General features: G+C 41.0%; 1 protein-coding gene across 1 annotated transcript in view; it reads right to left on the reverse strand.

Moving 5' to 3' along the window:
• Nucleotides 1-13351, reverse strand: part of cacna1c (calcium channel, voltage-dependent, L type, alpha 1C subunit) — a 1009638-nt gene that overhangs the window by 657968 nt on the left and 338319 nt on the right. Inside the window, exon 8 of the mRNA XM_060839877.1 lies at nucleotides 11212-11315. Within this exon, the coding sequence (XP_060695860.1) occupies nucleotides 11212-11315 (104 nt within the window). The remainder of the gene's footprint in view (nucleotides 1-11211; nucleotides 11316-13351) is intronic.

A 13351-nucleotide genomic window follows, 5' to 3' on the forward strand; every position in this document is an offset into this window, starting at 1 on the left:
AAGATAAAGTGAGGGCGATCAAAGGTGGCCTGGCTCCCACGTCTGTACCAGAGGCTAGGTCTTTCCTTGGGCTGGTGAATTGTTATGTTAAGTTCAGACATAACTTGGCACATTTGCATTAACTGTTTAAGGAGTGTTAGCTTTGGAAATGGTCACATATCCAAGCCATAGCTTTCAGTGAAGTGAAGAACCAGCTGTCATCCTCTAAATTATTGGCACAGTATGATCTCAAGTGAGGCTCCTGGAAGCTGATTCATGCCAAGACTCCACTAACACTCCAATAACTTTAAATTATTTCAAGATAGTTATTGCATGTGGGAAAGAGTTTTGTCAGGCTAGAAGGTAATGAGATAGGCGGCACAGATAGGTGGTTTTGTGGGGGTGAGAGAGACTCACGTTTGGTATGTTGCCTCCCATGTGCAAGGGTACGTGATGTCTCTGATTGTGTTTTCTGGGTCCTTAAGGGGGAGGGGAAGCAGCCCAAAGTCGTGGTCCACATTGGCACCAAAGACATAGGTAGGAAGAGGGATGAGGATGTTAGGCAGGCTTTCAGGGAGCTAGGTTGGAAGCTCAGAGTTAGAACAAACAGAGTTGTTGTCTCTGGTTTGTTACCTGTGCCACGTGATAGAGAGTCGAGGAATAGAGAGAGAGAGCAGTTAAATGCGTGGCTACAGGGATGGTGCAGGAGGGAGGGATTCCGGTTTCTGGGATTCTTTCTGGGGAAGGTGGGACCTCTATAAACAAGATGGTCTATACCTGAACCTGAAGAGCACCAGTATCCTTGGGGGGAGGTTTGCTAGTGCGCTTTGGGGGGGTTTAAACTAACTCTGCAGGGGCATGGGAACCTGGATTGTAGCTTTAGGGTGCAGGACCTGGAGTGTAGGGAGGTTAGGAACATGGCATCAATCTCGAAGGAGGGTGCCTGTAAACAGGAAGGTGGCTTGAAGTGTGTATACTTCAATGCGAGAAGTATGTGAAATAAGGAACTTGCAGCATGGGTTGGTACCTGGGAGTTCGATGTTGTGGCTATTACGGAGACATGGGTAGAACAGGGACAGGATTGGCTGTTGCAGGTTCCAGGTTTTAAATGTTTTAGTAGGGTCAGGGGTGGGGGTAAAAGAGGGGGAGGTGTGGCATTGCTTGTCAAAGATAGTATTACAGTAGTGGAAATGACGATGGATGAAAACTCGCCATCTGAGGTAGTTTGGGCTGAGCTTAGAAATAGGAAAGGTGAGGTCACCCTGTTAGGAGTTTTCTACAGGCTTCCTAATAGTCCTAGAGACGTAGAAGAAAGGATTGCGAGGATGATTCAGGAGAAGAGTGAAAGTAATAGGGTGGTTGTTATGGGGGAATTTAACTTTCCAGATATTAACTGGGAAAGCTATAGCTCGAGTACGTTAGATGGGTCGATTTTTGTCCAATGTGTGCAGGAGGGTTTTCTGACACAACTGTAGACAGGCCAACAAGAGGTGAGGCTATACTGGATTTGGTTCTGGGTAACGAACCAGGTCAGGTGTTGGAATTGGAGGTAGGTGAGCACTTTGGGGACAGTGACCATAATTCGGTGACTTTTACTCTAGTGATGGAGAGGGATAAGTGTGCACTACAGGGCAAGAGTTATAGCTGGGGGCAGGGAAATTATGATGCGGTGAGGCATGACTTAGGATGCGTGGCTTGGAAAAGTAAGCTTCAAGGGAAGGGTGGAATCGATATGTGGAGCTTGTTCAAGGAGCAACTATTGAGTGTCCTTGATAAGTATTTACCTGTCAGGCAAGGAGGAAAGGTTCGTGTGAGGGAGCCATTGTTTAGTAAGGAATTGGAATCCCTTATTAAAGGGAAGAGGGTGCCTATGTAAAGATGAGGCGTGAAGGTTCAATTGGGGCGATTGAGAGTTATAAGGTAGCCAGGAAGGATCTAAAGAGAGAGCAAAGAGCAGCAAGGAGGGGACATGAAAAGTCCTTGGTTGGTAGGATTAGGGAAAACCCAAAGGCTTTCTATAGGTATGTCAGGAATAAAAGAATGACTAGGGTAGGAATAGGTCCAGTCAAGGATAGTAGTGGGAAGTTGCATGTGGAGGCTGCAGAAATGGGGGAGACACTGAATGAATACTTTTCGTCAGTATTCACTCAGAAACAGGACATTGTTGCCGATGTGAATATTGAGTCACAATTAATTAAAATGGATGGCTTTGAGGTATGTAGGGAAGAGATGTTGGAAATTCTGGAAAGGGTGAAAATAGATAAGTGCCCTGGGCCTGATGGCATTTATCCTAGGATTCTCTGGGAAGCAAGGGAGGAGATTGCAGATCCATTGGCCTTGATTTTTATGTCCTCGTTGTTTACAGGAATAGTGCCAGAAGACTTGAGGAGAGCAAATGTTGTTCCCTTGTTCAAGAAGGGGGGTAGGGATAACCCTAGTAACTATAGGCCGGTGAGACACACCTCTATTGTGGGCAAAGTCTTAGAGAGAATTGTAAGGGATAGGATTTATGAACATCTGGATAGGAATAATGTGATCAAGGATAGTTGGCATGGTTTTGTGAAGTGCAGGTCATGCCTCACAAACCTTATTGAATTCTTTGAGAAGGTGACTAAGGAGGTGGATGAGGGTAAAGCGGTAGATGTGGTGTATATGGATTTTAGTAAGGCGTTTGATAAGGTTCTCCATGGTACGCTACTGCAATAAATACGGAGGTATGGCACTGAGGGTGAGTTGGAGGTTTGGATTAGGAATTGGCTGGCTAGAATAAGACAGAGAGTAGCAGTTGATGGTTAAAGGTTCATTTTGGAGTGCAGTTACTAGCGGTGTTCCGCAAGGATCTTTTGGGACCATTGCTGTTTGTCATTTTTATAAATGACCTGGAGGAGGGGCTAGAAGGTTGGGAGAGCAAGTTTGCGGATGATATGAAAGTCGGTGGAGTTGTTGACAGTGAGAAAGGATGCGGCAGGTTACAGCAGGATATAGATAAGCTGCAGAGCTGGGCAAAAAGGTGGCAAATGGAGTTCAATGTAGCTAAGTGTGAAGTGATTCACTTTGGTAAGAGTAACAAGAAGATGGGGTACTTGGTTAATGGTCGGATACTTGATAGTGTGGATGAGCAGAGGGATCTTGGTGTCCATGTACACAGATCTCTGAAAGTTGCCACCCAGGTAAATAGTGCTGTGAAGAAGGCATATGGCATACTGGCTTTTATTGGTAGAGGAATTGAGTTCCGGAGTCCTGTGGTCATGTTGCAGTTGTATAAGACTCTGGTGCGGCCGCATCCGGAGTATTGTGTGCAGTTTTGGTCGCCATACTATAGGAAGGATGTGGAGGCACTGGAACGGGTGCAGAGGAGGTTTACCAGGATGTTGCCTGGTATAGTAGGAAGATCGTATGAGGAAAGGCAGAGGCACTTGGGGCTGTTTTCATTGAAGAAAAGAAGGTTTAGGGGTGACTTGATAGAGATGCACAAGATGATTAGGGGTTTAGATAGGGTTGACCATGAGAACCTTTTTCCACGTATGGAATCAGATATTACGAGGGAGCATAGCTTTAAATTAAGGGGTGGTAGGTATAGGACAGATGCTAGGGGTAGATTCTTTACTCAGCGAGTCGTGAGTTCATGGAATGCCCTGCCAGTAACAGTGGTGGACTCTCCCTCTTTATGGGCATTTAAACGGGCATTGGATAGGCATATGGAGGATAGTGGGCTAGTGTAGGTTAGGTGGGCTTGGATCGGCGTAACATCGAGGGCCGAAGGGCCTGTACTGCGCTGTAATTTTCTATGTTCTATGAGATTGTAGTAGGTGAGTCCAAATTCCTGTGACATTAGTAGCAAGACATTTTTTTCTCAAGACACATAGCAATATGGAAACACATGGAGCCTGTTCTGGTTGGACTTGACCAGTTGGATGATTAACCTCTCTGAAGCTCTAATCTAGATCTTCACAGGGAAGGAGTGATGGGTAGACTGGAGTGTGTGTTTTCACTTAATGTTCTTACAATATTCTGACAGGGAAATCAACATGGCACAGATCAACCCTGCTATTTCTCATTTGCTCCTAATGCTACAAAAGAACTGTTGTGATGTTGCTGCTGTTATCTCAGCAGTTACTTCAATCATATGGTGTACATCCTGGACAGCGAGAAGCAACAGGAACAAGAGGCACTACATGGAAGGAGAATTAGAGGACAAAAAAGGACGTACAGGTTTATTTGCAGATGAGCAATAGCTGATGTCGATGATGATTTAGGAAATCCCAAGGCATTGTCTCATACATATGGCAACTGCTCAACAAAGATCTCTCACTGCATGGACTAAGTAGTATTCCTGGTAGACCTAAAGGTAACATGTTAGTCTTAACTTCTATACTAATGAATCATTTCAGGGATAAACTCGGGATTTCTAGATTTCTACATACAGACAAAGCAGAAAAGGCCTTTGACCCATCAAGCCTGCTTAACAAGGGAAGTCAGGCAGTTCAGGCATTAGGATTTTCATCTTTCAATGGTTTGCCACATGTTCAGCATACAGTTGCACCCTTATACCAATCAGAGTCATCGTTAGCTATCACTTGCTAACAAATATGATTGCCCAATTCAGAAATTCAATGTCATTGGTCAGGGTTCTGTGAATCCTTGAGCGGCTGATAATTCCAATTTGAGAGTGCCATCTCCAATCAAACATCTTAGAAGATGTTTTCAGCAGGTGGAATTGATCCTTGGCTTTGAGATCATTGGCATTCCTTCCTATGTTTCCTCTTTGGTACTACCTCTTAGCCACTGGGTATTCATAAAAAAATCATGTCCCTTTACAGTAGTTTCCTCCAAGTCTGTTTCTTCTGAATGAGGATATACCATGCTATGATATCTGTGTTTCATTTCTTGAGGAAGATTTCAGGGTGTTGTTGAAATGTTTCCTTTATCTTCCTCTTTTTTAAGTGCTTCTTTGAGGTGGCAATGATTGCTTTGGTGGTCAGAACGCAGACATTCTAAGCACGTGGGGCCCAGCAGAGTTGGTTTCAGATCATGCTCTCAATGCTGGTGCTGTTAGCAGCTTCAAGGATTGCTGACCTCCCAGCTGATGTGGAGAATCCACGTCAAACAATGTTGAAGTTACTTCTCAAGGATGTTGAAAGTGGTAATATGTTGTTCAAGTTTCAGTTGCATATAGATAGTTGGAAAGCTAACAGCCTGATACACAAGGATATCAGTATCAGTATGAATTTAAAAATCACACAACACCAGGTTATAGTCCAACAGGTTTATTTGGAAGCACTAGCTTTTGGAGCACCGTCCGTCATCAGTGGTTGTGGAGAATAAGATTGTAAGACACAGAATTTATAGCAAAAGTTTACAAGGTGATGTATTTGAAATTATATATAGAGGAACCTCGATTATCCGAATGAGATGGGTGGGCTCTATTTTGTTCGGATAATTGATTATTTGGTTAATCGATTCAATGACTTTCCTCTGGGCCTCGGAGTTTTCTACTGAGTCTGCTCCCCATTCAGAAGACTAGCAGCAGCACACCGCACGTGAGGCCCCGTCCCCCACCAGTCCCTAAACCCAGCTAACACCGCCTCTCAACTGCCCCCCCCAACACCGCCTTCAAAGCCCCATTCAAAACCGCCCCACCGCACACCCCCAAAAATGCCCCACGCTAGGCCCACCCCCACCCTCACCATGCAACCCCCGTCTGTCCCCGCTCCCCCCTCCAGGGCAGCTGGACTGGACACCAACAACAAGACTGCTGCTGCTGCTGCCACCTTTTGGGGGGGATGAGTCGCAAAATAGCTTGCGCACGCACGCACACACACAAACTTTTTACTATAACTTTTTGACAGGTTTCACCTTTGTCCTGTACAGGACAATGTTAGAGAGATTATCTGGGAAAGAGGGGAGGGGTTTAGGGTACACGCCTGTGTAGAACTCCAGAGAAAGCGTGGGGAGGGAGAGAGAGGGGGTGAGAGGTCAGTCATTTAGAAACGGTGCCTGCACTCCCATCAGTCCAGGACTGTTCCTAGCACACTTCGAATGACTGTAAACAAAAGATGCGATTAGTGCTGGACACACGTCTTTGATGCAATGTTTGTGTAAGAACCTCGAGATATCCTGCAGATAATCCGATTTTTGGATAATTGGTGTTCGCATAATCAAGGTTCTTCTGTATTGAAAAAGACCTCGAATGTTCGTTAAGTCTCTCATATTTTAGAATGTCTTTTCATATGTAAATCGCAAAACTTTGTTTTAAAAAGTTACATCAAGTGAACTTTAACAATTGGTGTCACGTCGGCCCAGATATTTGGGGGGCGGGGGGGGGTTGTGAGAGAGTGTGTGTATATGAGTGCAAGGGGGTATAAGTCTGTGAGAGGGTGTGTGTAGGAGTGTATGTGTGTGTGTGTATGAGAGAGGGTCTGCATGAGTATGCGTGTGTGTCTGCAGGACAGTGTGTCTGTCAGAGAATTGTGTGTGTGTGTGTGTGTGTGTGTGTGTGTGTGTGTGTGTGTGTGTGTGTGTATATGTATATAGTGCAATGGGGTCACCTGTAGTATGACATGAACCCAAGTTCCTGGTTGAAGTTAGGACCTTGGGTTCATGCCATACTACAGGTGACCCCATTGCACTATATACACAGACAGATACTCTCCTACAGACACACTCATCTACAGCCAATGCTTTCTTTACAGCATGAAATAATGGTTGTCATTAATTCCTTTTGGATTTCGTCCACTCCATGAAAATGAACTTTTTTTTTGGAGATTTTGGTGAAGACACTGCTGGAAGTTCACTAGCTTGCTTGATTCTTGAAGCCACTCGACGTTGAGCATGTTTCTAAACTGTTTGTGCTTCAGCTGCTTCCAGTAGCATTTGATGGACATCGAGGATGAGTCAGTGTTCTGTCCAGCAGTTGACTGCATTAATCACTGCTTTAGTATTGAGGACATCCTTTAGGTTTTGGGATTGAGTAATGATGTCATTTATCATTTGCCAAGACAACTGATGTCGAGGAAGAATACAATGCTGCTGATGTTTTAGCCAAGGCAATTGTAAAACAGTTACCATCCATTTCCAAGGAAACTGAGTTAGGCTTGTTGTATGCCACATTCCTCAAGGATTGAGTTGATTTTCCATTTGATTAATCCACACGATGTAATGTTGCATTTTATTTTCAACTATGGTTCTGGTCTCCTCACCTTGGTGAAAGCTTTTGTGCATCTATAAACCTTGCCCTGGACTGACTTTAGCATTAAAGTGACTGATACATTGAGCATTTACACAACCACTTACATATCAATGGTTGTAATAAAATGATCCTTTCATCAAAAATGAATGAGTCACCTTAGAATGTCCACTTCTTGCTGACTGTTACCAAGTTGTCCCACAGCATGAGACTGCTTAAGTATCACATAACTTTACTATCTCTAAATGTATAATGTAATCATTAACTGTACTCTTGCAAGTACATTCACTGACAATGGTTCCACTATGATGCATTCTGAAATATTGAGCTGTTCCTTCCACTCAGGTCCATAGTTATGGAATACTGACATGCAACCGATCACATCTCTTAAATGTTCTAGATGACTTTGGAAACTACAGTCTTTGGACAGAGCTTTCCCTGTATATACATGATAGGTTCTGTCATAATGTCCATAAAGTAGGTCTGTGTGTCTTCAATCTGCCTCCATCATCATTTCAATGCACTCCACTCAACCACTTGTTCCTTTTTAAAAAAAGGATCCTTCATGTTGTTTGTTTTAATTTGCTAAACATCTTAACTTTCTGCTGTCTGGTTATTGATCTTTCAGAGATTAGAAATGGCTTTTCTCTTTTTTTCTATAGATCATTTTAAACACCTTTATTCAGAACACCAGACTAATATTCTAGGGGCCTGTGTTCAGATGACACCATGGTAGACAGTGAAAATAGAAGCTAGTTTAATGATGACTATGTAAATGCTGGTGATTGGTTCACTAATGCACTTTAAGTAAATCTGTCATCAGATATGGGTCTGGCCTACATACAAATCCAGACTCAACATAAATTGTGGCACTGGCCAGTGATGTGCATGACCTGTCAATGATTTTTAGAAAAGACACACATCTCTATCACAGATTTCTAAGATGAAGGATTCCAAAGGTCCACGAAGAAATTCCTCCTCATTGCAGTCTTAAATGGTTTGACAATTATTTTGAGACTGTCTCTCTTGGTTCTAGACACTACAGCCAGGGGAAATATCCATCTTCTGAGAATGTTGTTTGTTTGAATAATATTACCCCTCTTTCATCTAAAATCCAAAGATTTCTGTTTAATCCCACTTCATAGGAAAATGCGTCCATTCCAACAATTAGTTTGGTGAATTTTAATCATACTCCATCCACAGAAAGTATATATTTCCATCAGTAAGATTATCAAAACTGCTCACAATACTTCAGGTATGATCTCACCAAAATTGTTTGTAATTGCAGTAAGACTTTCAGGCACAAATATTCTTGCATTAAAGGCCAACGTTCCATTTACCTCTTCAATTGTTTGTTTTACCTTCATGTCATCTTTCCATGACTCCTGAACAATGACAACCAAATCCCTCTGAAGTTCTACATTTCTGAATTTTTCAATATTTAAGAACACTCCGCATTTCTGATTTTCCTACACAGTAGGTAGCCTCACATTTCACCACATTTGTACTCCAACTCCTCATTTTTTTGCTTAATCTCCCAATCCACTTGAAGTGACTGTGCATCCTTCTCATAGCTCCCAGTTCTACCTAATTTGTGTCACATGCAAACTTGGATATATTATATTTAATCCCCAGATCCATTACTTTGACATAGATTACAAATAATTGACACCCAAGCACTTATCTCTGCAGCACTGGTCACAGCCTGCCAACCTGAAAATGACCCATTCATTTCTATTCTCTATTTTCTGTCCATTACCTCGTTCTCCATCAGTGTTTTTATACTTCTTCCAATCACAGGCACTCTACTTTTATTTACTAACCTCTTTTGTGGGACCTTATCAAAGCTTTCTGAAAAACTAAGTATATCATATCTACTGGTTTGGTATTTTCTATTCTGTGAGTTACATTCACTAAAGACCCCAAAAAGTTTGTAAAATATAATTTCCCTTTCATAAATCCATGTAGACTCTGAACAATCCTATTATTGTTCCCTAAGTTTGCTGTTAACGTATGTAGATTCAAGCATTTTCCCCATAGAGAAATCCAGACAATTAGAGCAAAAGTAGGCCAATTGGCCCATACTGCCCACTCCACCATTGAATATTATTATGACTGATTCTCAGTTGACATGTACACTCTCAAATACCTTAGTTAAACTAAAATCAATTAGATTTCTAGATGCAGATTTGGCAGCATCTGTGGAGAGAAAGCAGAGTGAAAAATTGAAAATTCAGGTTCTAGCGATCCTTTTTCAGAAGTAATTCTGCCTTCTGTCCACAGATGCTGCCAGACCTGCTGAATTTTCCCAGTAATTTCTGGTTTTGTTTCTGATATTCAGCATCTGCAGTTCTTTGGGGGGTTTTTTCAGGTCTCTTGTCCTCTGTGTTATGTCTCCTTCTGTTCTCAAACAGTTGGATTACATTACTGCTCACCTACCCCCAATTTATGTAAACCGCCCCAAAGTCTACAGAATTTTAAAAGATGACTGCCAATGCACCTATTAACTCTGCAGTGACCTCTTTCAACACTTTGGGATGTAGATCATCATGTCCATAGGATTTATCTACTTTAACTCCGATTAACTTTTCTAGAATGTATTTACAATATTAAATACAGGTATCTTACAATGCCATGTTTACATTAGTCCTTAGATTTGCATTATTTCTAAACATTAGCACATGTCTAAATTTTTAAATTGTACTCTCTACCATCAAGGCCAAGTCATTAAAATTCATAATATATATTGAAGATTTGCTCAAAACTGATATTCAGGAATACTAACGCTGTTCTGATAGCTTGCTTTTAAAGTGCTGATTTAATGCAACTTAACTTCAGACGTAAAATCATCCTGATGGCAAGTTAAGATCTGTTTCAGGAAAATAATGATATGAGGTGGCTGCCAAGGAGGATAAGCCCTAGTTAGATAACACTGGAGCAAAACCTGTGGTAATGTTCGTTTCACTTGTCTTTGCATCTTGTATGAATGTATGGCAATTAATTAAAATGACACTTGCCCATTTACTCTTAAATGATATGACAAAGATAGAAAAATATATTTTCAATTTCACAATCAACTATTTTCAGCAATGCAGCTGAGATTCTCACATGTCATTGACACAGGTACATGATTTTATGATCAGAAGAACAGATGACAATAGGTTAATAACAAAATAGAAATAAGCATTACAAGAAAACATCATTGTAATGCTGTTTGCATTTGGTAAGTACACAAAAAATGAACATACAATGATAAGCGCAACAAAATAAATTCACTGCTTCCCCATGACAACATCTGTCTATTCTTAGATCCCTCTTCCACAATTATGACAATAGTTAGTTGCTTGATAATACAAAGTTTGAATACTATTTACACCATTTACCACTCAATCGCCCTTGCTGGTCCTTGCCTCCACGTAAGCAGTCATTCTCCTACTCTCATCCCTTGTGCCACAGATTTGAGCAAGGAAAACCACTTATATCAAGAACAGAACTTCACAAACTGGTCTGCTTCCTGTCTCATTTAAACAAATGTGAAACATTTTCATTTATTAAAAAATAATTTACACTCATGAGCAATCATGGAATACAAATATGTTACAAGTATGAACCCACCACAGGCTGCTATGAAAATCAATGTGCCACAAACACACTACTGACTTTATCTCTCTATTTCAACTCTGGGTTCATACTTGTAACACATTCGTATTCCATGAATGCTCAAAATTTTGTATCCAGCCTAATTAAGTCATCCTTCTTTCAAATCAGTTCCCTTATTTTACAAAAGATTTGCCCAGCTCACATTCCTCAGCATCACAGAATACCAGGACTTTATGGTGACTGCAAGCATACCATCAGTGCAATAGTCTCATAACATTGACACCATCTGGTACTTAAAACATTCATCACAGTCAAAGTGCAAGATCACATAGATATCCCTTACTTTAGTTAATGGCTAGGAATATTTTCCAGGGCAGAATGCAGTGAAGAAACAGATAATAGGAAGGGAGAGTGGGGACAATGAAGATACCAAACTGACAGCTTACCCGCTTAACACACCAAGAACCAGGTTGAGAACAAAGAAGGATCCAAAGATGACCAGACTCACAAAATAGACCCACGGTAGCTCATAGCCCATGGCATCCTGCATCTGAAAAGATGATGGAAGGTTAACAGAAAGAAATTGATAGCAGATTGGAAGCTTATGGGATTAAAGGCTCACAATGTTATGATTTCATACATACACTGAAATTTAAAGAAGTGTATTCAAACACAGATATAAAAACATCATACAACTCCATGCAAATCATATCTTATAGCTTAATTCATATGCTCCTTCTGTCTATGCATATTAAACTGTTCATATTGTGCCTTATCTGGTAAAAATAATGTATTTTACACAAATAACTATTTTTCCAATTATGACAATTTTTAGTTGCTTGATAATGCAAAGTTTGAATGTTATTGAAAAAGAAACATATCAATGAAGTTTTTTTCTTGTTCTGCATCAGGAAAGAGTTGCAAGATAACCATATATTTCAAAAAAACATAGAACAGTACTGCACCAGAACAGGCCCTTCAGCCCATTTTGTCTATGCTGACCATAATGCCATTCTAAACAAATCCAATCTGCCTGCACATGGTCTGTATCACTCCATTCTAGGCCTGTTTACATGTCTAATTAAATGCCTCTTAAACTCTGGTAATGCATCTGTTTCTACGACTTCCCCTGGCAGGATGTTCCAGCACCTACCACCTTCTCTGTGAAGAAAGCTTTCTCACAGATCTCTCTTAAATATTTCGCCTTACATTAAACCTATACCCCCTTGAATTTGGCATTTCTTTCCTCGGAAAGAAACTCTGATTATCCACCCTATCCATGCCTCTCATAATTTTATATAGCTCTATCAGATCACTCCCTCAGTTTTTGACACTCCACTGAAAGCAACTCGAGTTGTCCAACCTTTCTTCATAACTAATACATTCTAATCCAGACAACATCTTGGTGAACCTCTTTTGCACTCTTTCCAAAGCCTCCACATCATTCCTATAGTATGGAGACCAAAACTACAAACAATACTCTAAATGTGGCCTAACTGAAGTTTTATACAGCTGCAACGCGAATTGCAATCTTTTGTATTCAATATCCTGACTGATGAAGGCAAGCGTGCCATATATCTCTTTACCAGCTTATTCATTTGTGTTGCCACTTTCACAATCCTTCTATATTTCAATGCTTCTAAGGGTGCTGCCATTATCTGTACACTTTACTCTTGCATTTGACTCCCTAACATCCAACACTTCACACTTGTCTAGATTAAACCCCAACTGCCATTTCTCAGCCCAACTTTCTAACTAATCTATATCCTGCTGTATCCTTTGATAACGTTCCTCACTATCCAGAACTCCACCAATTTTAATGTTGTATGCAATCTTACTATTCAGACCACTTACATTTTTGTTTACATATATATATATATATATATATATATATAAAACAAGCACCCATGGATCCCATGTGAGTTAATCTTCTAGACCAGCCTACCACAGGGGACATTGTTAAACGCTTTATTAAAGTTAATGTAGACACCATCCACTGCTGTACCCTCATCGATCACCTTCATCACTTCTTTAAAAAGCTCAAACCAAGTTTGGGAGACAAGACCTCCCATGTATTAAGTCATACTGACTTTACAAGAAAGTCTATTTTGTTTTCAAATATGAGTAGATCTTGTTTCTTAGAATCTTTTCTAATAATTTCCCTACCACTGATGAAAGGCTCACTGGCCTATAATTTCCCAGATTATCCCTGTTGCTTTAAAACAAAGGAACAATATTCATTATTCTCTAGTTTTCAAGGACTGCCTGTGGCTAAAGAGGATACAAAGATCTTTCTCAAGGCCTCAGCAAGCTCCTTCTTTGCTTCCTTCAGTATCCTGGCAGCAACAATTTATACTGCATGGGAAAGTGGTGCTAATTGATTGGTCAAGGTGTTGGATAGAGAATGCACCATGGAACAGGTAACTGGTTAACAGCTATGTTTGGAGGGAACATTTGATTGGACAGTCTTTTGGAGCAGGGAACACATGATCTAAAAAGAGGGTGAGTGACGGAGGCAGCCCTCCCTCCTCATCTTCGTGCAATAGCCTGAACGGACTTACCTGATAGGCATTGTCCTTCTCCCTT

Source organism: Hemiscyllium ocellatum, chromosome 19, assembly GCF_020745735.1.
Source record: "Hemiscyllium ocellatum isolate sHemOce1 chromosome 19, sHemOce1.pat.X.cur, whole genome shotgun sequence".
Lineage (NCBI taxonomy): Eukaryota > Metazoa > Chordata > Chondrichthyes > Orectolobiformes > Hemiscylliidae > Hemiscyllium > Hemiscyllium ocellatum.